Below are 24,491 nucleotides of genomic sequence, written 5' to 3'. Positions count from 1 at the left end.
TCAGTTTAGTGGCTCCTACTACCCAACTGAAGCCATGTTCTTTTCATGTGTGCTACATTTGTAGCTACATGTAAAAAAGAACAAGACTTCAGTTGAGTGGCCATCATCTTGATTTTTTTGACATCCTGCGTCCCCTGTCTTGAATCAATGTTCAAACATGTCTGGGGATTCTGGGTAGTCCAATACTTCTGAAGGGAAGTCTAGTATAAATCAAAGCAAGGTTTGAATATGTAACACCAAACATTTCAATTCTGGTTACGTTATTTCTTTTCAAAATGTAAGTCAAAATATTTGTATATCATTGATATTTTTTTAGTTCTAAAAACTGAAGTTCAATTTTTTTAACAAGACTGCATATTAATATGTTGTTGAAAATAAAGTAATTTATAACTACAAAATAACATATGGTAATATTGTATATTTTACATGTTGAACTTTATATCAGTTCAATAGTGTTTTAGAATTCCTTTAAACCATGCTGCCCTCTTGTGATCAATTTATTTAATATTTCATACTAATACACAAGACTGTAAATACAGCAGCTGCTTCTATTGGAGTATTGTTTAAAAGCCTAAATTCACATGGTACCCTTTGTATAACATTGGATTACTGATGCTGTTTATATCTGAAGTTCATTTGGCACCATAAGTATCAGCAAAATCAAATCTTCCTTCTGAAAATACTTCATACATTAATATTTAGACTGAAGAGAATACATACATACACATATCACATTCAAAAGTGACAAACGACACAAATCATTTAAAAGGAAAAATTAAGGTGGCACAGACATATTTATTATAAGGCTAGCATAGATACATATAAGATGATTTTGAGTCCTCAAGAAACATTTCTCATAAGGTCATAATTTTGTATAAACAATCACATTCTCAGTTTATGATGTAATATTGTTCCACATAAGGTTCACACAAATAGTAACCTACCACATCAGAATACATTCACTTTCTTATTTCCAATCAGCTATACTACAGAAGGCATCCTTTCAAATTGCATATCTACAAGAAGTCCTAAAAGAATTTCTATATCACAAAGTTCTTCCCTCACAAACTGGCCTCTGAATTTCCTTCTTAATAAAAAGATGTGAATATTGTGCAGCTTTACCTTTTTTTCCCCAGTATCAACATCATATCAGTTTCTTAAAAATGGGGAATGCAATGTTCAAAGGTAGCTGTATTTCTTAGCTGTTCAGTAGGGGTCACTACCCAAACCTATCCCCTAAATACGACTATATGCTATAGGAATTATAATAGGTGGCATATACATGTACTGAAGATGTCCCTCTTCTGCTATGAACATCCTACAAATATGGTAAAGGTCAGAAGTTGGAGCTGTTAGTCTGCATTTTAATTCAGGTGAGGTGTTCTAATGAGAAGTTTAAGCAATTGAGTTTTCTTGTGGGAAGCTTGTAGTCAATATGTATATATTTGAGGAATGGAGCATGGAGGAGTTGCAGAACTTTATTGCCTCTTTGACACACAGATACCTCCTCAAATAAATATCATAGAAAGAGATAATGTATTGCACGCTGTACCACAGATTTTGGCAATAATATACAGTCAAACTTCCAAGTTTTAGTAATGGTGTTCAAGAACCTTAATGGCTTTGAACTCTGATATTTGAAGAACTGTGGTGGAATGTAGTGTAGATTCTCAGTGTAGATTCCCAGGAAGGGTTTGCATTCCAGAGGGCCAAGAGGCAGGAAAGTTTAGATAGCTTGTTTGGGAAAAAGAGAGTTCAGATGGCTCCTCCTTAGCAATTCTCAGAGTATATATCTGTAATGATGCAAGTAGTTGCTTTAGTTTGGCAAGATTTCTGTGACTAGCTGAAACTGCTCAGAAGTAATTCTACATGTCTTTCTTGGTTCTTGAGGCCTGATAGGGATTTACTTTTTTCATGTCTACCTGTTTGAACATTGAAATCTGTGTTTGAATCACATGGTTGAGAGCCCAACTGGTCCTGCTATGATCTATTGTTATAATATGTGGGAATATTCTTGGAAGATGGAGTAAGAGCTGCAACCAAGGCAATGGTCGGATAAAAGCAGTTTAGCTTGCAATAGATCTACCTCACAAAGTTGACATCTATGTGAAGACATAGCCTTTTACTCTTACGTTTGGGGCTTAGCAGCTAAAGCATGTCATGCTTATTTGACAGTGTTAGGATTAATGCCACACCTTTTAAATTGTTACTACTGTTATGTATTATATATATATATATATATATATATATATATATATATATATATATATATATATATATATTATTGTTTTCTCTTTCAAGATTTCTTGGAAAGCTGAGCAAATTCATTCATTCATAGTATGCTATCATGTTTTCAGATGCACATTTTTCACATGTTTGTTTTCAAAATGATCTCATCAGTAAGCTTTAAGAAAAACTAGACAACCCATGCCTCATTGGGTCATCATTTCAGAGATATTTCTTTATCTAAACAGAGAATGAGAATGATGACAGGTGGACAAAAATATCTGTGGGAGTGGGAACAACTGTTAGCTTCTCCATTGAGTTTTCTTGTGGGAAGCTCGCATTGACTGTCAAAATCTTTCCTTCCTTCCTTCCTTCCTTCCTTCCTTCCTTCCTTCCTTCCTTCCTTCCTTCCTTCCTTCCTTCCTTCCTTCCTTCGCTCCCTTCCTCCCTCTCTCCCTCCCTATTTCTCATTCATTCCTTTCCCTTCCTAACTGGCAGGTAAATGGCTCCCTCCTCTCTTACTACACATGGCCAGGGCAGTGTGAGAGCAGAGGCGACTGGGGAAGAATGCACTATTTCTCCACTAACTTTCTCTCTGCAAGCTTCCCACAAGCAGTCAGTTCTTTCCAGGTTCCCCATTGACTTGTGAGAAGCTGACAGGGCTTATTGAAAATAAAGATCATGTGTATGGCTCACCAAGGCAGCACAGCAACAGTGCTGAACAGCACAGTGCAGTAGCACTGAAGCAGCAAAAAATCCCCAAATTTCATTCCCTCCGGAGTAATGGGTCTTGCCATTGTGAATATGCGGTACTTGAAGGTTCTTCCCCTAGAGTACTTTGCCCAACTTTGAAGTTACGAAGTATCAAACAGACACAACAGTTTTAGTAGTATTTAGATATAACTGATCCCAAGATTACTGTTATTCAACAATATAAAAAAAGAGGGATGCTAGGATTTGCCTTTTACTTTTTCTATCTCTGAAATCATAGTTAGAGATATTTAGATCAATTCTGTTAGGATACAAAATGTTGTAAAATAAAAAGCTCTTAGAAGCATGTTACTATAAATTGAAACAGTATGCTTTATGCTATAAATCATGAAGCCTGCCATGCTAATGAAAAAGCAATTGACCTCAGTAGCCACACTAATTAGATGAGATAAGATAATAAAATGCTTCTCAGTATGTAATCACAATGATGATAAGTGTGTCACAACTTTTCCGTCACCACAAGTACTCTGAGAAGTCAGAATCAATTTAACTAGAAATCTAAGAAATGGATGTGGGCCAGCATCCAAATAAACAAAATATACTTTAATAAGAGGGAACTACAATTGCAGCAAGAACTGTGTGCATTCTAACACACAATTACCATATATAATTGCAGCACAGATATTTCAACAGATATGAAAAACCAACAATAGCCAATATGAATGGATATTTATCTGCTAAACAGAAATACACACCAGCATTCAGTCTCATATAGAGATTAAAATATATTACTACAAAGCATATACCAGCTCGGGAAATCCACTATTCGTATTTCTACTTGCTTATTTCCCTGAACTATATAAGTAAAAAGGAGAAATTCTGATCTCACTTTTCACCAATATATTTCAGGAATGTGTAGAAGTTCCTCACAGAAAACAGTAGTTGGACTTTCAGTCACCATGGATGGAAACTTATCAAGGAGAGAACCAACCTACAACTAAGGAGAAATTGTTCCTGACATTTAAAACAATTAATCAGTGGAACGACGCCTCCAGAAGCTGTGGGTGCTCCAACACTGTAGGTTTTAAAAATGAGATTGGACAACTATTTGTCTGAAATGGTATAAGGTTTCCTGCTTGTGCGAGGGACGGGGCAGGTTGGACTAGAAGACTTCCAAGATCCCTTCCAACTCTGTTATTGTGTTACTCTCTGTAGTAGTGAGAAGACATGACCAAAGAAATCTCTTTTCTATTCTCCAAGAGTACAGGAACCCTCCTTCAATCTTAGCTTTGACTTCCCAGAGAAGAATTGTGGGCCTGGGAGGTTCAAAGAGAATACTTCCTCAAAATTCCTCCTTCTGCACTGTAAACAACTACATGTATGCTCCTCCAGCACCCATAACAAATATTGTTAGCATAGGAAGGGTAAAGGAGAAGTCCAAAAAGCAATTTTTGATGGACACCAGCAAGGGCACTCCTGTAAGTTTCATGGTATGACAGAATGTCTTGGGGAGGTTGTAAAAATTCTATTACATTACTCTATTAGCAATAAAGATTTTCTAGAACTAAAACGTTCTGGTTTCCTAAGTTTGCTAGCCACGCAAGGCTTGACATTAATCTTGAAAATCCTCAAAGTAACTCTGCACAATTTAAAGCTACTGTGATTAAAGCAGAGTTTCTCTGACTCCCATTTTCTTCCTTTCCCCCTCACTAGACAGTCAAGAATCACTTCTGGAATTGTCCTTTTTCTCCCATGAAGTGTCCTGCTGCCTCCACTGGGTTCCCAAGGTCTAACAGACTTCACACTCGAAATGGCAACAAAGGCCCAGAGACAGTAGCTGAGTTACAGTAGCTAGCTTCTCATTTGGTTTTCCTCCAGCAAAATTAAGGGCCTGTGCATGCCACCATCCATTTCATACATAGACGTATGTGTTCTGAAGCACTTCTTTTGAAAGATTAGCATAACCCTACTACATTGGTCAGGAAAATCTCTTGCCAGATTTTCTTTAGGAAAACTAAGAACATTTCCTTAGGATCAGTGGTAGCCTGAGTATGGGAAATGCTATTTCCTGAAAAATTAACACTACCACAAAAACTCTTGAGCTGTCTTTTACTTAAATATTGTTTACTCATGCTATTTAGTTACACCACTAAAGTAATTCCTAATAGTTTGTCTATTAATGACAGCATATATCATTTAATCAGATATACTTGGGCAATTAAAAGTGTCTCAGCTTTTCTAGCAATTAAAGTGGCTAGAACTTGTTATAAATGTTTGCAAGATCCTCTTATAGCAAATTAACAGAGATCATTAAAGTCATATATATTTCTGTACAGGTAGACCTCAGCTTATGACCACAACTGAGCCCAAACTTTCTGTTGTTAAGTGGGACACTTGTTAAGTGAGTTTTGCCCCATTTTGCAACTTTTCCTCCCACAGTTGTTAAGTGAACCACTGCAGTTGATAAGTTACTAACCCGATTGTTAAGTCAATATGGCTATCCCATTGCCTTTGCTTGTTAGAAGGATGCAAAAAGTGATCACATGGCCCCGTGACACAGCAATGGTCATAAGTATAAACCAACTGTCAAGCATCTGAATTTTGATCACATGATCGTGGGGATGCTGCAAAGGTCGTAACTCTGAAAAATGGTCATATATGACTTTTTTCAGTGCCATTGTCACTTTGGCCACTAAATGAACTGAGAATTCAGGAGAGTGAAGAACAGCAGAAAAAAAGGATGTATTCCTAAAGGGCAAAGACAAAGTGCTCACTACTGCAGGAAACATATTCTACTTTATTCTGTTTCGGTGAGTTGCCATCTCGACTTTTGCTTCAAAAAAGATTCAGAGAAACTGGAAGAGGTTAAGAGAAGGACTATGAAAAACGACTGAAGAAACTATGTATGTTTAGGTTTAAGAAAACATGACTCAAAATAGAACATATAGGAACTCTTCAAATACTGGAATAGAAAGCAAAGATCTGTTCTCTCTTGTCCTAGAATGCAGGAAAAATACTATATATTGCATATTATATATATCATATATCATATCAATATAAATTTTTAAAAGAAAGTAAAAACTAATGCAAACTAATACAGATTAAAGAAACAGAGAGAGAGAGAGCAGAAAGAAAAGACAGAAATAGGAAAAAGAGGCTTCAGATTTTCTCTGTGACAAATACAGGTATGATTACAAAGCTATCTCTTACTCCATGATTGTAAAAAAGCTCACTTTTTCTGTTATCTATTTTTTCTAATTATTAAAACATGAGTTGTAAGTATATTTTTTCTCATGCAAAAAAGTCTATAAATGGTTTCCCATCAGCCATACATGCAGATATTGTCTTTTTTTCTAATCAGGGAAGTCAATTTAGCCATTTGTGCAAGTTCCATCATCTTCACCAGCCATTCTTTTATTGGGAGTAGTGTTGAACCTTACCACTTTTGAGAATGTAGTAATATCACTGCAGTTGTCATACATACCTAAAAATAAAATTCAATGGCTTTTTCCTAGCTATCTCTCTCTTCTTTCCCAAAAGAAAAGCTTTTGGTTTCAATTGTGACAGATAAATAACTTGAATTAGCTGAGGAAAAACTCCATTTAGACCTTGAGATGAATTGTCACAAGAACAAATGGGGATTGGCTCTACAAACTATTAAAAATACAACACATAGAAAATAGGCAATTTCATTTAATTCAATCAGTGTTAAACTCAGCCAATTCTAAAGATTAAATATGACTAGATAGAGAAAAAGAAGCCCACAACTACAAAAGGCACTGAAACCTTTGGAGGTGATTTCTTCTGTTTCCTCTCTTCCCCCAACTCAACAATTCATTTCCTAAATTTTACTTAATGGCTTAAAAATATTTACAATGTTTTTACTTAACGAAGCAACACATATTTTTGGCCACTAGGCTGTGCTAAAACATAGCTCATCTGATAAAACATTTTGTTTTTTACACTGAAGCAACTTGCAAATCCAAACATTTGCTTGCTTTAAACTGTTAGTTTTGAGACAGATTAGCTAGAAGTCATTTTTCAATGGAAAAAATGAAGAAAAAAATCTGCTTCAGACTCAGGGCCTGGCAGACTCCAAGTAGAATGGTTAGCTCCTAATCTTAAAACCTCTCTTTTTGTTTACAGCACAAAGAAAGTATTTTTCATCAATTTTTAAAAATTCTGTCATAAATTATGTATACAGTGACCTTTTCATTTTGCTACATGTAGAACTGTTTGTTCTTTCTGAGGCAAAGATTCCCATTAAAGAATTATACTTAACTGTGGAAGATTTTATATTTATATCCCTGACAATATTCTGTTTGCAGTTTCTTTAGGCATGTCCAATATGATTTAATTTTCTCACTTTGTTTTTAGAAAATCTGAAGCTGTTTCTCAAAGTCTCTTAAATTTCAGAAGTGGTCTGTCAATGTGTAACAGGAAGTAACATATTCATCCACCTAAATTCACATTATGGTATTTTATACATTAACTAAGAACATCATCTCCTCCTTTGGAACCATCTGTATCACATAAAGAACAGCAACAAAAAATTGTTGTTTTACATATACTTGGAAAACAACATAAGAACAGAAAAGAGTTATGTGTGGTAAGTCTGATTTGTACACAAACATAATTGGAAATATGGAACATGTATCGGTAGAAATCACCACTTAAAAACTCAATACATGTTAACGCATCATTTCCCCTTCTTGCTTTTGATTTGTACTATGAGTCTTTTACTTATTTTGAGGCTACAAAGGTGACCTGGTTTAAAAAAAATCTTACATTTCATCTTACCACACTTAGAGCGGCTTCTCTACTTCTTTCTCTTCAGGTTGTAGGCCATGTAATAAAAATTTACTTGGGCAGCTGAAAAGGAATTAGTATTTACTCTTCTTCAGAATAGGCACTCACCCACAATGCTTCATGTGTGGTGGCTTATCCATTCTCACTGCTAGTTTTATCCTCAGATCAGAATCTTGGCTGTTTTTAGGGACTATCATTTTATGCAGCTCTGTTGACTTTGAGCTATTGGAAGTTGGGTACAACACAACCTGGAAAAGATATAAAGAAATCTGTTTATCAGTCTGACAGATTACAGTAAACTTTACTTGGAAGCTTGGGTTAACGAGAAGTTGTCCGTGCCACCTTTTTCTATTTCCTAAAAATTACATGGGCTCCAAAGAAAATCACAAGCTTCCATTACACTGCAACTCATAGTTTCAGCCAAGACAGGTTCCTTTTCTCAAAAATAGGTCACATAAGAGCTCTGATTCTCCACTGGCCTACTTTAAAAACATAATGAGCATTGAAAGTGAAAAATAGTCCTTCAATGAACCAAGCACTTATAATAAGCATGCTATTCAATATTCCCAGATTTTATGTGCTTTTGCTAACAATGAACATTAGAGAGCACTAAACTATAACTTTTTGCATGGTTGTTTTTTTTTTTTTTTGCTGTCTTGGATTAAATGTTTTAGGATTAAATATCATAAATAAATTAATACTACCTTCATTATTCTAATCAATGCAGCTAATAGAACTATGCTAAAATAATATTTTAGACATAGTTTAAAGTACCTGAGCTTCAATTTCACTGATTAAATTATTCTGTTGTAAATGAAAATAACTCGACTGAAGTTTGTAGAAAAGATAAAAACATGCTATATTTATACAATAATATTATAACACTGTGAACTGCATTGTGATGTCCATGTTTTCTCGGTTGTTTCGCATGTGTATTTCATAATCTGAAAGTTGTAGGAATTGCTAACTCAAACCAAGTTTATTATCTCATTGCCAACATACATTACTTTCCAGTGAATGTTAAATTGCAGCGTCTGAAACAAAATCAGAAAAACCAAAGCAGATAATAAATATGATTGCAGTATTTTTTCACATTAAACATGCCTTTTGTGTGATTGATTCCTTTTATTATCTTAACACAAACAGTTCCATTCACTTGAAACAAAGTAGATATCAATATAATAGCAAAATATCCTGCCTTACCATTAAATGTATTCTTAGAACTATTTAAGTGGTAAAAATAACTTCACTCTTTTTGGTGTCAAGAAACAGTATCAGTTACCACAATGTTACACATATACAGTCTCTGCATATTTTATTAAATATTTTACTAACCTGCTGTATTTTAACAAAATTAAATACCAAAACTGAATTAAAAATACATTTTCATCCATATTTTCTTATAGATAGAATCTGTTTCAGATTTGAAGATTTATCAAAACCCTTTATGTCCTTCTAACAGCCCAGCACTTTCAATTGCCCCAATCACTTGGGATACGAATGACTAAGTTCTAAATTTTCAGTAAGTACTTGTGGCAAGGATGAAATGATATACTAAGATCTTTCTATCTCTCCTCTGTCAAGTAGATTGGAACAATGATAATTTATCTTATGGTATTTTTCCAATTTGAATAGTTATTTTCAAACAATATTTTGAAAGAATCTCTGAAATAGTCATTAAATTCCTTCTTCCTCACATTTCCTCTGAATTCTCTTCTCTGCTAACTACCAGCTATCCCATACTCCTGAATATATCTAACTTACAGCCCTACATATATCCAGCTTGTACTTTCCTGGCAGTGTCAAACATGGATGGAGCTGATGAACATTATATGACTATACTAGTGATCAGTATGCATTTAACTGATGATGATCAGTTAAATGCATACGCTTCCAAAGTTCATGGTTGGCCAGGGAAAACAAAAGGATGGACAAACTTGAAAAATATTTAAACTAAAAAACAAAAGCAAGGAAATGCATACCAACTTAAAGAATCCCAAGTTCTATGATGCAAGAGGTAGAGAAAGGATTATCAGTTATTTTCTTAAAGATTAGCTTCGGCTGCTATTTGAACAACCTACATGAATCAGAACAAACCACTGAAACAGATGGGTATCAGAACATATTATTTCTTAGACGTGAGGGGATAAAATAAAGCTCTCTCAGATTAAGGGGAAGAGAAGTGGTGAACCTTCACTGTTAGATGGGAAAGAAATAGAACAAAAGCCTAATGAGTTGAAGACAAAGCAGCAATTTTATCCTAACAAAAGAAAAACAATAATGATAATTGAAGAATGGCAAATTATTTAAATATGTTCACAAGGCATACCAGCAAGCTATTTTAAGATTATCATTAACAGTTACAGAAAAGAACATCAGCAATATAAAGTATGCACGTGCATGCACCCCCCCCAATGCTAAATTATTTATTGGCTACTTAAGGATTTGACAAGCAGCTTAAAGAAATTAGAGTTTATTTTTTAACTGAATAATCAAAACTAATAAATCTAAGTTTTCTTTTTACTGAAATAGGCTTTGTGCTCAAACAACCCCAGCTGTTCCCACTTCTGTGTTAAGCAAGTACAATGAATGTTCCTTTGAATTAATTTTAAATATCTGGATTTCCAAAGGCCAGAATATGACAGGATGAGGGAGAAGTTCTTTGATGGTACAGAATTTAGTAATCCTAATCCCATCTCAAAAACATATCTTTGGAAGGCAGTTTTCAAAACTCTAAAAATATTTTAGCCAGACGTTGTCATGTTTAGAGGAAACCAATGAAAACAATGGGTCATGTTAATCATGCTTAATTGATATTCCATTAAATTTAATGAGTCTATTCTAAATATGATTAAGTCGGGAACCAATATATGGATCTGCCTCTGATAAATAAACATTTTTATGGGTATAAAGTTATAATATATGTGCATGACAAAGCATGTTCTTGTAGTTATATACCGTCTTTGCCAAATATCAAATTTCTTCTCTCTTCCTACCATTCCCATACAACTCAATATTGCTCTGTCGTAGTAATCTGTGAATACATTGGAAATTACTTATTCTTGTAAGCATCTAACATTCAGGATTCATATCTGATAAACCCAAGACAAGTAAGAATATAGAACAGTGGTGGCGAACCTATGGCACGCATGCCAGAGGTGGCACTCAGAGCCCTCTCTGTGGGCATGCGCGCCATCGTCCCAGCTCCGCCTCCCCCATAGCCCTCTCCTCACCAGCAGCCTCCCGGAAGAGAGTGTGCAGAGCAGCGCAGCCAAGGACATGGCAGCTGGTACAAGACTTCGCCCCCGCACCCCACAGCATCATCTACTGCAGTGGTTCTCAACCTTTTTAATGCTGCAACCCCCAACCGCTCGTAAGTCGAGGACTACTCAATTGCTCGTAAGTCGAGGACTACTCAACTGGTGCAGCACCATTTGCAGAATGGGGCTTTTGGCGGGCTCAGCAGGGCAGAGACAGCCTGGACAATTCCTATTGGCTTTTGAAAGCCAATAGAATTAGACTCTATTCAAGAGAGTCTATTCTATTGGCTTTCAAAAGCCAATAGAATAAAAGGGAATAGCACAGCTAAGGAAAAGGGGGGAAAAATGGCGGACTGCGTTTGTTTGGCGACCCCCATGAAATGGTTGTTCGACCCCAAATGGGGTCCCGACCCACAGGTTGAGAACCACTGATCTACTGTGTGGCCGCCATGGTGCTGCAGGCCCCCCCCTGAGCGATCTGCCGCAGTAGGTGGCCCTGCGGGAGGCATGGATGGGACAGGAAGCAGGGTGGAGTAGGCGGGGCAAGGGGCAGAACAGAGTGGATGGGGCAGGGGCGGAGTGGGTTTTGGGCATTCAGTATCTAAAAGGTTTGCCATCACTGATATAGAACAATCCTGCTGGATCAAGCCAAAGGCATATGAAGTCCAGCATTCTGGGTCACAAATAGCAAGTTGTACTGGTAGACAACAGCCTCTTTCAGTATTGGAATAACCAATACTTAAAAGACACTGCCTATGATTCAGGAAGTAATGAATAGGCATCAATATCCTGGTCCACTTTTAAACAATCAAAATTGGTTGCCTTCCACAATTGAGCTACGTGCTATGAAACCACATAACAGTATTTCTTTCATCCGTTCTGAAACTCCCTGTCTTCCCTGACAAGTTTTATCTTGTGAGTGAAAGAAAAACATTTCTCTGTCTGTGCTGTTTGTGCCATAAATAATTATACATACCTTTGTAAAGTCTCTTTTGCTTTCAAGCTGGAGCTATAATCTTTCCTCATAAGATACTAGACCACCCCTTAATTATGTTGGTCGTTCTGTTTCAAAACCTTTTCCACTTCTAAATGAATTTTCTAAAGGAACTGTGACCAGAACTATACATAATACTCTAAGTGTGATTTCACCATAAATTTGTGTAAGGGCATTATTATATTAGCAGTTCTATTTTCATTTCCTCTACAAACGTTTGCAAGCATAGAATTTTCTGGTTTTGCAGCAGCTACATATAGGTTGACATTTTCATCAAGCCATCTACAATTATTTCTGATCAGTCTCTGTCAGAAAAGATGACATTAATGTCATTGTGGTAGGTTGTTGCTGTTATTTGTACCCTTGAATTGGTGTTGATTTCTAGTGACCTGCCTGGACAAGTCCCTGCAGTTTTCTTGGCAATGTCTTCAGAACTCACTTCTCATTGCTTTCTTTCTACAGTTGAGAGACAGTAATTGTCCTGATGCCACCAAGATGACTTTGTGCAACGATAGCCCACAGTCTCTCTGTTTCTAGACTGTATTTTAACCAAGCTGGCATTTTTCCTTTTACATGAAAGCGATTGAAACTGCCCATCATTATCATTGCAGCCTTTTCAGATGTCTAATTTCATTTGCCATTTTCTAAGTTAATTTTACCTTCTTTGGAGCTAGTTGTCACTAGTAATATTTGTCTTTTTGGGGGGGGAATATATAGACACACACATTGACTCACTGAAACAATTTTTTCCATATATAGGTAATCTGTTATGATACTCTATGCCACTTTCAAGTTACAGGACAATTTTACCCTCAATATACTCTTATCTACAGAGCTTGTATAAGAGATAACTATGCATCAAGAACTCCAACTCCCCCATTTTTACTTAGATCTTTTTTCATTTGACAGAAATACATAATATTTCTTACCAAAAAAGTCACTCTCAGCTATGAGTGATTCTTCTGTATTGGTTATTCCTTGCATTCTGCTGGCTTTCTTTGCAGTATCCATTTAAAAACTGCTCTATCATGGCTTCCGGTTAGGCATTGCGGTGTGACAGATGCAGGAAGATGGGGCTCCATCTTCCATGTTCGATTTCACCCTGCTGGGGACCCTAAAAAGGGTCGAACATCACCCTGGAGAGGCAACGAAGAAGGAGGGGACCTTCATTGATTGCAGAGAGGTGGCAGCCCTTCTGTTTGATCTGAGGAAGCCCTCCAAACTGGCAGGGGAAAGACTGGCCACATTTGTGTGCCAGCCACAAGCTGCTGACAACTGAAGAAAATAAGTACTAAGGAGCAAATTTTGAGCAATGTGGATGGAACTGGGTAATACTTTATCCTCTCTTTATGATTTTAAGACTTTTTCCTCGAAAAAAAACCCTAAGCAAAGAATCCTTCTCAATGAGAGAGGGAAGGGGAATTTCCACCCCACTCCCACAGGAAAAGAAAAGCGGTGAACTAATTGCTTAGGGGAAACAGAGAAAATTACAAGATTATTTTGGAATCAATACAGATATATAGCTTTGAAATTTTGGTTCTAAAAGTGCTTTTGAGACTATTTTTAGAAAAAGAGACTTGAAAAGCTTGCAATATAAGTTTGGATTTAAAAAGCTGGAAGACAGTGTCAATGACATTTAGTGGCAAACCATGGCACTACAATCTATTATGCTTAAAGGAAACTTGGCTTGAAGCCCAGATTCAGGTAAGACTTTTGTTATCCTTGGAAACTTTCACTTTTGAAGATTACAGCTGGGAAAAGGGGAAAAAAAACTCTTGGGCTGCTTATCTGTATGGCAGAGATGATAAACTATTTTGAAACTGGCTTGCCTGGATTACGAATACAAATACTAACTGACTTTTAGAACTGTGTCATGGATCTATTGTCTCCAACCTTTTTGATTTGGCGGCCTGGATAGGGAGGCAGGCACTGCTATGTGCATGCGTGCAAATGGGCCACACATGTGCACATGCAAAAATGAGTCCTCTGCATGCATGCACAAATGAGCTATGCATGAGTCCATGCACAAACAACTGCATGCAAGTGCATGTGCACATGCAAACGGGGCTGCACAGATGCAAGTGCTGCAAATGGGGCAGCACTAGCACTGGCAGGATGCTGTGGGCGACACTAGTGTCAGTGGGACAGACTGGGCTGGGGTGGTGCTAGCGCCAGCGGGGTGTTTGGGGTGGCACTAGCGCCGGCGGGATACTTGTGATTGGGGCAGCACTAGTGCTGGTGCGGCGCTCAGGGCGGGGTGGTGCTAGTGCAGGCGGGATTCTCGGGGTCTGGGCGGCACTAATGCTGGCGGGATCCTCAGGGTGGAGTGATGCTAGCACCGGCAGGATACTTGGGGTGGGGTGGCATTAATGCTGGTGAGATGCTTGGGGGTGGGGCGGCGCTAGCGCCGGCAGGATGCTTGGGGTGGCACTAGCATGAATGTGGGAGGATAAGTGCACACTTAACAAAAGTCTTACTTAGTATCAGAAATTTTGGGCTGAATTGTGGTCGTATGCCGAGGATTACCTGTACTGTACTATACCTCACAAATCTAAACCTTTCCCCAATAATATTGTCTCAATCATTCATTGAGACTTTTCAGCTAAACTTAATTGATTCTCTGTGTGGAAAAGTGTTATCATCAGTCATTGATGCCGAAAATGTGCCACAGCCAACGAATAGCTTTTCCCAGCACTAGCTAAATAACTATGTAGACAGTGTCTACCACCTTCATACTAGGCAGATGGCATACCCATATCTCTATGTGTAAACCTCTAAAAAAAGTGAATAGCCCACTACTGCAAGCTGATGTATCAGACTGAAGTTATATGCTACTATCTTATCCTTGACTTTTGTTGCCAACCTCTCTGTTTTCCTAGCTAATTTTGTTCACCTATTTTAGCCCTATGAGAATGAACCTGCTCCCTAAGAATCAGGAGGTCATTACATTGATCATACACACATAATGTCTGGCCAGCAGTTATTCACATGATGCTCAATACAATACAACAGATACCGTAGCTCCACAGCCTCTGGCAGCTGTTTGACTGTCTACTTGTAATACAAGATCACAACAATGAATCCTAAATTGATATCACACCTAGGAGGAAATAGAGACAGTGTTGCCCAATCTGGGCGATTCCCTTCTATGCAGAGAATCAGCTGCAACATGAACTTGCAAAACTCAAATGCATTCAGGAAAAACAACTGAGTGGACAGAGATAATAAGCATGCAGATTTCACCATGTATCTGCTCTTCCGGCTGGATAAACAGTAACAAAAAAGGAAAGTAAGAAAATATCATTTAGCACAAAAGTTTATATGCCTTCAAGCAATTTAGTCAATTTCTGTATTTCTTTTATTCTCTACTTCTATGCTCAATTTTTCTGTGCTGATTTTTTAAAAAGAGGAAGTTAAAAACTTTCCCCAGACTTTATACTATAACATGCTGAGATTCCTGCTGGAAGGCCACTTTTCATTTTCCTATACAAATAAATGAAGTGATTTTATCTGCTGACTTGCACAGAGGCAAAAAGATGCCTCGATACTCCAATGGATGTGGACTGAAAGTATAAAGAAACTGGATTTTTTTTTTTAAAAAATCCAGCAACCAGCAATCCTATCCTGTAGGAAGATAATGGCAAGAAAACCACAAGGCTATGGTAACATAGTCACCAAAAGTAAAAAATGACATGCTTTCATGAATATGAATATGTGCATGTATAGAAAATAGTCAAAGGTGGGGAATCTGAGCATTTGGTAACTGACCATCTTGAAAAGCTCCAAAAGGAAGTACTTACCTGTCTCTGAAGAAAACTTCTCTTCTACTAAAAATATTAAGTTATATAAAGTGTTATGGAAGGGTAGGGGTGGGCGTCAGTTCTAGTGTCCGTATAAACTGGCTACACCACAGCTCCACACTGGATGTAAGCCCTGTTTTTCAGCTGCTGAACTCAACAGCTGAATGCAAAATCTTCATTTCATGATCTTCTTGCAAGGAGCAACTATCCAGAGGACAAATAGCTGAATTTCCTTTACATCCAAACAATTCTTCAGGCTACAAGTTCTGCTTGAGCACCAAATCAGTTGTGGTGTGGGTTCTCCTTTGCAGGAGCCATTCAATCTGCCATTTTCCCCACAAGTGACTAACCATATTTCTAACACAGATCTTTTTAAAAGCAAGCCATGCTACCCACTACAGAAAATTGGTGCTTGCATCCATGATGATTTTTAATTATTGTGTATATGAGGAATATACATAAATTAGAGATACAACAATGTATATATCTTAATAGATATTAACTTAATGAAAAAAGAAACAGGAAGATCCCACAATAAATCCGGTATGATGCTAAACATGAAATGGATTTTTCACTATTTACTGAAAATTTGAGAGAAGATGGTAAGATGAATAGCTTTGGAAATGATTCAAATTATGTTATGGTCACAAAATATTAACTTAGATGAATACCATAAATAATGAACTTACTTTCACGTATTATGTTCAACCACAGCTATGCATACTACATATAAATCTCCCTTTTTACAAGTGAGCGGATGAAGCTGAGGCAGGATGCCCTTCCTTCCATGCAGAGTTCACAGCAAATATTTTTTTTCTTTGCACCCTAGGAGAGAAACATCTGCAGCTACTTAGGATTGAACTCTCAACTTTCTGAGTGGGAGGCGAGCATCTTTACCACTACGCCACCATGCCATGCAATATGAATGGAAAAATTCATTGCTAATCTTTCAGGTTGCCACTCTCTCCTCAAACTAATTTTCCCATGCAGCTATGAGAACTTTAACAGAGTTCACAATTTCACTTTCCATAAAAGTTGCATTGTTATTATGTGCACACCAGAAAGGATTGTTTAAAACAAACTGTCAGTTAGGCAAGGCAACTTTACGCTGATATATATATATATTTGAACCTGCCTTAATAAATTAAAAATCCATGTGCAACGAACTTCTCAGACTCCAAAGAAAATGGATAATAATTTACAAAATATTACTAACTTGGCACATCATGCACGTTCCTCTATAACTGTGAAAACAGATATAGCCACTTCCCCTGACCATCCACTGGCAATTAGCAAGAGAACTAAGAAGTCCCATCCTTAGAGAACATAGTATTGGATGCCACAGTGTAAGTATCCAGCTGTCAAATATCTCCAATCTAATCCTTTTTAATACATCTGATTACAGAGTGTAAGCATCTTATATTCTTTCCTAAGTACCTGACACTATATTTTGTGAAATCAAAAGCTTTCAAAATCATGTTCTTAGTTGCATGATATAATAAGAAACGATAATAAGACTCATTTGAGCTTCTTCCACTCACACATACATGGTGTGCATATATTCATGCATGTATGGAATATGTATGTACAGTATAGTAGAAACATCTGAATCCAAACAGTGGAAGACTGGGGGTCTCAACACTCCTTTCCCAGAAACCTTCCCAGTCTCCCCACGTTGGCTACAGTTTAGCATAGCAAATTGGTTGTTGCTGCTGTAACCACCTATTTTCTGGGAAGCAACTGATCTGATATTCTTTCTGCACTAACCTTCTTGGTATCTTCTATCCTCAGAATGTGACAAAATTGCCTGTTCAACTTTTTGGGAGAAATATAGGTTAGAAATTAAAAGATGAAAATAATTTTAGTAATGGATCTTCCTAGTCATATACATGGAGTCAGTTTTAATCTCTCCATCCTGTCCATGGAGAATAGAGAGTGCAATCTTGCCCAGGATAAAAAAAAAAATCAAACTTTACATAGAAAATATAAAGGTTAAAATCCTAAAAGAGAATGCAATATTCCAGGCATACCACAAGATGGGTTTTGCTACAAATAAACTTTTTTTCTGTGGGAAGTTAGCTACCAAAATATTATAAATAAAACAACATTTTCCTGCTCAAACTGAAGACTGGAATGCAAGATTGTGATTACAGTCTACAGTTTCCCAGTTCATACAGAAAACAACCCAGAAAGAGACACTTACATAGCATAGGAAAAGATTCAAATTCCTATGTAAATGTATTACTTATATCTTCGAATCTAAAATTCTCTGGAAAACAGATGTTCTATTTTTCTCAATTACCTGGATATTCTGTAGATTCCTGGCAAGTCTACGTTTTAATGAGAGGCTGAATGAAACAATCTTAGGCGATTTTTCAGCCCTGATTCATAACTGCTCCCTTGGTTGTCTCCTCCAATACTGCCTTTTTTATTTTTAAAGGACTCAAACAATTTATCTCCAAAACAGAACAGACTAGAGTAAATCTCTGTATGTATGTGACAAAGAGCATTTCTCTCTCATGGATGTAACTGAACATCTGAGACCATCTGGCAAACAGCCCAGAGTAATGTGAATGACTGGCTTGAGGTTTACATCCACAACACACGGTTTTGCATGAGATCTACAGTAATATTTTTAAGCTTGCTTTCTCAGTTAAGAAAATGTTTTGAATACTTTTGATTAGAATATACCGTATTTTCCGGCGTATAAGGCGACCCGGCATATAAGACGACCCCCAACTTCGGTGTCAATTTCCATGCCTAGAAAGTAATCTTATATGCCGGAAAATACGGTAATATCAGTCTGCTTTAAAAGCAAATTGTTTTGTGTATGTAAGAATTAATAATCTTTGGAACAAATGTAAAAGAATTCGTCTTTGAAATGTTAAGAAATATTGAAATTAGTATCACACATTTGGTGCAGAAGCTAGATAATAGGATGTAATTTAATATAGCAAAGTGGTGGAGTATTGATGCATGCAGAATTTGGTTTCGGCACTTCTGTTTAAAGCAGACTGGCTTGTCTGAATTGAAGTTCAGAATAGTGAAATTATATAGTCAATGTATATTTCACTAGTCATCAATGGCATAATTCAAAATACCAAGTGGTGCTGCATTGTGAAGAAAAAAAAAGGTAATAGAGAGGAGGGGCAAAAAGAGTTAGGTAGCCTTTCATCTAGCAACTTGTCATTAGGAATGATATAGTCGGAGAACAGAAATGAACTTTAATTGCTGTGAAAAGAAGTCCACCTAAGAAGCTTTTTGTTAATGTGATCCAAAATTACAGCTGTTAAGATTAAGTTCAAAGCAAACAATAGAGGTACAGGTAGTCCATGATTTACAACTGGTTGTTTAGTGGCTGTTCAAAATTGCAACAGACTCTTCCTCCAAAGTATTTACAATATGGTTCCAGAGTTCTGACAACCCCACCCTACAGTCACATGACCATATTTTGGTGCTTGGCAACCATCCCACCTTTATGACTGTCTGCAGTATCCCATGATCATATGACCATGATTTACATTTTTGCCCCAAACTAGTGTTTACTTAAAATGCCCTCTAGTAAACAATGAAGTCTTGGACTTCAAGAGAGCTAATTTCAATAAACTTAGAGAGGGCTTGGGAAGGATTCCATGGATGAGAATCCTCAAGGGGAAAACAACTCAAGAAGCTTGGGAAATTTTGAAAAATGAGATAATAAAAGCCAAGTCTAGCACAATACCAACAAAGAGGAAAAATAACAGCTCTCAAAAGAAACCAGCATGGCTGCATAAAGAACTCTCTAATCAATTGAAAGATAAAAAGGACAAGTATAGAAAGTGAAAAGAGGGACACATAACTAAGTCAGAATATCAGCAAATAGCCTGGGCCTGCAAAGATGAAGTGAGGAAAGTTAAGGCTCAAAATGAATTAAGGCTTGCGACCAAAGTCAAAAATAACAAAAAATGCTTCTTTCAACATGTAAAAAAACAAGAAAAAAGTGAAGGAAATGATTGGTCCATTAGTGGGTGAAAGTGGCAAGAAGGTGACAAGCAACAGGGAGAAAGCAGAACTATTTAACTCATTTTTTGCATCAGTCTTTACACAAAGGAAAAAAGCAGACCAACCTATCAAAAATAGTACCATAAAAAACAGAATAGAAACACAAGTTAAGATAGGCAAGAAAATGGTAAGTGAGCACCTGTCCAACCTAAATGAGTTCAAATCGCCAGGACCAGATGGATTACACCCCAAGGTTCTCAAGGAACTGGCAGATGTGATCTCAGAACCACTGAACTATATTTTTCAAAGATCCTGGAGCACTGGGGAACTACCAGAGGACTGGAAAAGAGCTGATGTAGTTCCCATCTTCAAAAAGAAAAAAAAATGGACCCAGGAAATCACAGACCTATCAGCTTGACCTCAATACCTGGGAAGATCCTGGAAAAGATAATCAAACAACGAATCAGCAAACACCTACAGGCAAACAAAGTCATTATGAAAAACCAACATGAGTTTGTCAAAAATAGATCATGTCAAACAAATCTTATTGCATTCTTTGACCAAGTGACAAAATTAGTGGACCAGAGGAATGTTGTGGATATAATTTACTTGGACTTCAGTAAGGCATTAAGTAGATCACAACTTTACTACTTGACAAGACAGAAAAATGTGGGGTAGACAGCATCACCACCAGATGGATCCGTAGCTGGCTGACCGGCCATACTCAGCATGTAGTCCTCAATGGAACTGCATCTACATGGAGGGAAGTGTGTAGTGTGGTGCCTCAGGGCTCTGTTCTGGGCCCAGTGCAATTCAACAACTTCATCAACGATTTGGATGAGGGGATAGATGGGGAACTCATCCAATTTGCATACGACACCAAACTGGCAGGAATAGCCAACACTCCAGAAGACAAGCTTAAGATACAGAAGGATCTGGAGAGACGTGAACACTGGGCACTATCTAACAAAATGAAATTCAATGGTGAAAAAAAGTAAGGTTCTACATTTAGGCAAGAAAAACCAAATGCACGGGTATAGTATAGGGGATACCTTGTTCAATAGTAGTAACTGTGAGAGTCCTAGTGGACAATCACCTAAATATGAGCCAGCAGTGTGCTGCAACTGCCCAAAAGGCCAACACAGTGCTAGGCTGCATTAACAGAGGGATAGAATCATGATCACGTGAAGTATTAATGCCACTTTACAATGCCTTGGTAAGGCCACACTTGGAATACTGCATCCAGTTTTGGTCACCACGATGTAAAAAAGAGGTTGAGACTCTAGAAAGAGTACAGAGAAGAGCAAGAAAGATGATTAGGGGACTGGAGGCTAAAGCATATAAGGAACGGCTGCTGGAATTGGGTATATCTAGTTTAATGAAGAGAAGGACGAGGGGGGACATGATAGCAGTTTTCCAGTATCTCAGGGGCTGCCACAAAGAAGAGGGAGTCAAGCTATTTTCCAAAGTGCCTGAAGGCAGTATAAGAAGCAACGGGTGGAAACTAATCAAGGAGAGAAGCAACCTAGGACTAAGGAGAAACTTCCTGACAGTGAGAACAATTAATCAGTGGAACAGCCTGCCTCCAGAAGCTGTGAATGCTCCAACACTGGAAGATTTTAAGAAGAGACTGGACAGCCATTTCTCTGAAATGGTATAGGGTTTCCTGCCTGAGCAGGGGGTTGGACTAGATGACCCTCCAAGGTCCCTTCCAACTTTACTACTACTACTACTACTACTACTACTACTACTACTACTACTACTACTATTAAGTCTCTTAACAGCTGCAGTGTTTGCTTAATGACTGCAGCAGTGTAGGAAATGATCAAACTGAGCCCCAGGGAGGGGTCAAATGCATCATCAGTCATGAGTCTTTTTGTGCCTACAAGAGATCTAAGTGCAGCCCACTATGAATTCCTCATTTATCACCAAATTGCTTTGACTTTAATAGTTCAGTTTCTTGTAGAGAGCTTACGCTTACAATAAATCCTTATAGTCATTGGAACTGCCTGGATCTCCTGATTTTATGACTGTAGCAATTTTTTAACAACCACTGCAAAAAAGGTCATAAAATTGGGTCAATCACATGATGATTCACTTTACAACTATCACAATTTATGACCATAATAAGAAGGGTTCATTACAGTTGCAAGTTGAAGACTACTTGTAACAAGTCAGATAACACAACCAAAGAATCTCTACCACTTTTACTGCTCTAAATCCACAATTTCTTAGGAATTTGGAAGCCCTTCCCAGTGCACTAGCACAAAGGATTTATTTATTCATTTCAATGAAACACTTAGGCCTTCATGTACAAATTAATCTAGATGATTAATCTAGATGATGACCTCTTCCGTCATATCATAGAATAGGATAGTGGTGGCGAACCTATGGCACAGGTGCCAGAGGCAGCACTCAGAGCCCTCTCTGTGGGCACACAAGCCGTTGCCCCAGTCTTAGGCCTTCAACTGGGTTTTATAAAACCTTTCGCTTTAGGCCTCTACTGCCATGTGCAAAAAAAAGGTTCAATCAGTCAATTTCAACTTCTCGCAGGAAAAAAAATGATCTCGCAAAGTTGGAATTGATTGATTTAACTTTTTAGTCCCACCCAGTCTGCTGTTACCACCGCAGCCACACACCCCCAATGGGCCACACCCACCCGGCACTCGACAATGCATAAGTGGGTTTTGGGTTGCAGTTTGGGCACTCAGTCTCTAAAAGATTCACCATCACTGGAATAGGATGTTATTCCCAATAGAAAATGTAGCATCACTATCAGTTTTGAATATATGGATAATATTCATAATTCCTACCTTCTGGTAAGGGTTGTTATTTTAAATCCAGAATCAGTTTTGCAAAGATTTAAGGAATACAATAAACCTCTTATATCTTCTCATGCAATTTAGCATACAATTGAAATCAAGAAAAGATTCTAGCCCATTAAAAAAAAACCAAGAATGCTCTTATTTCTCAGTAATAAAAGCCCATATTGCAGCGAGAATCAACCAAATCATTTGAACAACTACACAATCTAGCACTATTATAGTGCAGCTTAATTTGTATAAGACATCTCCTCGCCGGTTATACTGTTTTTTCTTTCTGTACTGCTTCAAGAAACCAAAGAGTCAGTAATAGTTGTATCTTTTAAATAATCCTCTTTTGCTTTGGAGAATGGGAACAGCAGATCTTACACAGCTAGGAACAAATTGAACATAAGCAGTGCCCTGCTGGATTGGACCTCAGGCCCATCTAATCCAGCAGCCTGTTCTCACAGTGGCCAACTAAATGCACAAGGAAATCTCCCAGTAGTCTCTCAGCAGATGGCCTTCAGAGACAGTCACGCTCCATCAAGGCTAATCATTATTGATCCACATGACTTTCATGAATCGATCCAAACCTTTTATTGAAGCTAGCCAAGTTATTAACCAGCACCACATCGCTTTCAGGCTATATTGCAGTGATGGTGAACCTTTTAGAGACCGAATGCCCAAACTGCAACCCAAAACCCACTTATTTATCACCGGGTGCCAGGTGGGTGTGGCTCACTGGGTGGGCATGGCTGTGGTGGTCATGGCAGATTGGGTGGACAAGGTGGGCGTGATCACCTCGATGTTGCTCGGGAGGGATGCCTATGGGGGCCGGGCAGGGTTGGGAGGGTTCCAGGGGGTCTCTGGCAGGTGGGGCAGTGGGCAGGAGACTCGTCCTGCTGGGGGAGGCAAGGCGAGGCAGGGTGGGGGTGTCATTGTCACAGGGCAAGGTCAGACTGGGGCGGCTGCTGCCTGACAGCATTGGCCCCTGCACACAGAGGCCAGCGAGCGCATGGGTGCTGGGATGCATCTGGCCATGTGGGACCTCAGCGAGTTAGTGGGCGGCTGGTTGAAGAGGGACAGTTGCCATCTTCGGGGCATGGCGTGTGTGCCCACAGAGAGGGCTCTGAGTGCCACCTCTGGCACGCGTGCCATAGGTTCGCCACCACTGCTATATTGCTTGCTAAGACTGACAATGCCTCACACAAAGAATTTGTCTTCAAACCAAGTATAATTTATGTGTTCCACCATGTGAATCTTCTTTAAATACTGAATTGTATACTTCAGTATAATGATGTACCTCAATGCTGGAATCAAGTGTTGGAGGCTTTTCCATTAACGTTGTTACATGCTTTATCCAATTTTTTTTTAATAAGCATGATCTGCAAAGGATCATAACTTAATGTCAACTCTTTAATTTTCTGGCTCCAGGGAATTCTCGCTTAATGACTCTCTTTGAAATTGTCAACTCTGCTGCTAAGCAAAGTGGTCCTTAATTGGCAAATCAGTGATCACAACTGTGCTTTCCAGCTAAAAAAAGACAAGATTGCTTAGTTACACATTTTGGGTTTTTGTTTGACTCCTAACCATTCTGCTGGCCTTTGCAATGCTCAAGTGCCTGCTTACTGTCTTGTTTACACTGAAAGCAATGTGACCGTGCCACAACCTGGGCTTGGGAGCCATGGGTATGCTACATAAACATCTTACACTAGTACTCAATTGAAATCTCTTCCTTTCTTTCCATTCTGTGGTGGTGAGGGTGAAGAGAGAAAAAGCAAGCAATTTCTGTAGATAATCTTTTCTTTGCCTGACCCTTACCTACTACCAATATATGATCACATTGCTTTCAACACATAAAAGAGCAAATAGCTTATTCTCTTGAAATGCAAAGATCCCAAATGTT

At 38.1% G+C, this 24,491-nt stretch overlaps 1 protein-coding gene across 10 annotated transcripts in view; it reads right to left on the bottom strand.

The window, feature by feature from the left end:
• Positions 1–24,491, bottom strand: part of CADPS2 (calcium dependent secretion activator 2) — a 387,552-nt gene that overhangs the window by 204,372 nt on the left and 158,689 nt on the right. For all 10 annotated transcript variants that reach the window (XM_039328305.1, XM_039328306.1, XM_039328308.1 and 7 more), the window contains one exon: positions 7,855–7,994. In XM_039328305.1, coding sequence (XP_039184239.1) covers positions 7,855–7,994 — 140 coding nt within the window. The remainder of the gene's footprint in view (positions 1–7,854; positions 7,995–24,491) is intronic.

This window comes from Crotalus tigris, unplaced genomic scaffold, assembly GCF_016545835.1.
Source record: "Crotalus tigris isolate CLP2741 ecotype Arizona unplaced genomic scaffold, ASM1654583v1 scf7180000024375.2447938, whole genome shotgun sequence".
Lineage (NCBI taxonomy): Eukaryota > Metazoa > Chordata > Lepidosauria > Squamata > Viperidae > Crotalus > Crotalus tigris.
The sequence above is the reverse complement of the archived record's forward strand: the minus strand, read 5'-3'. Positions and strand labels throughout refer to the sequence as shown.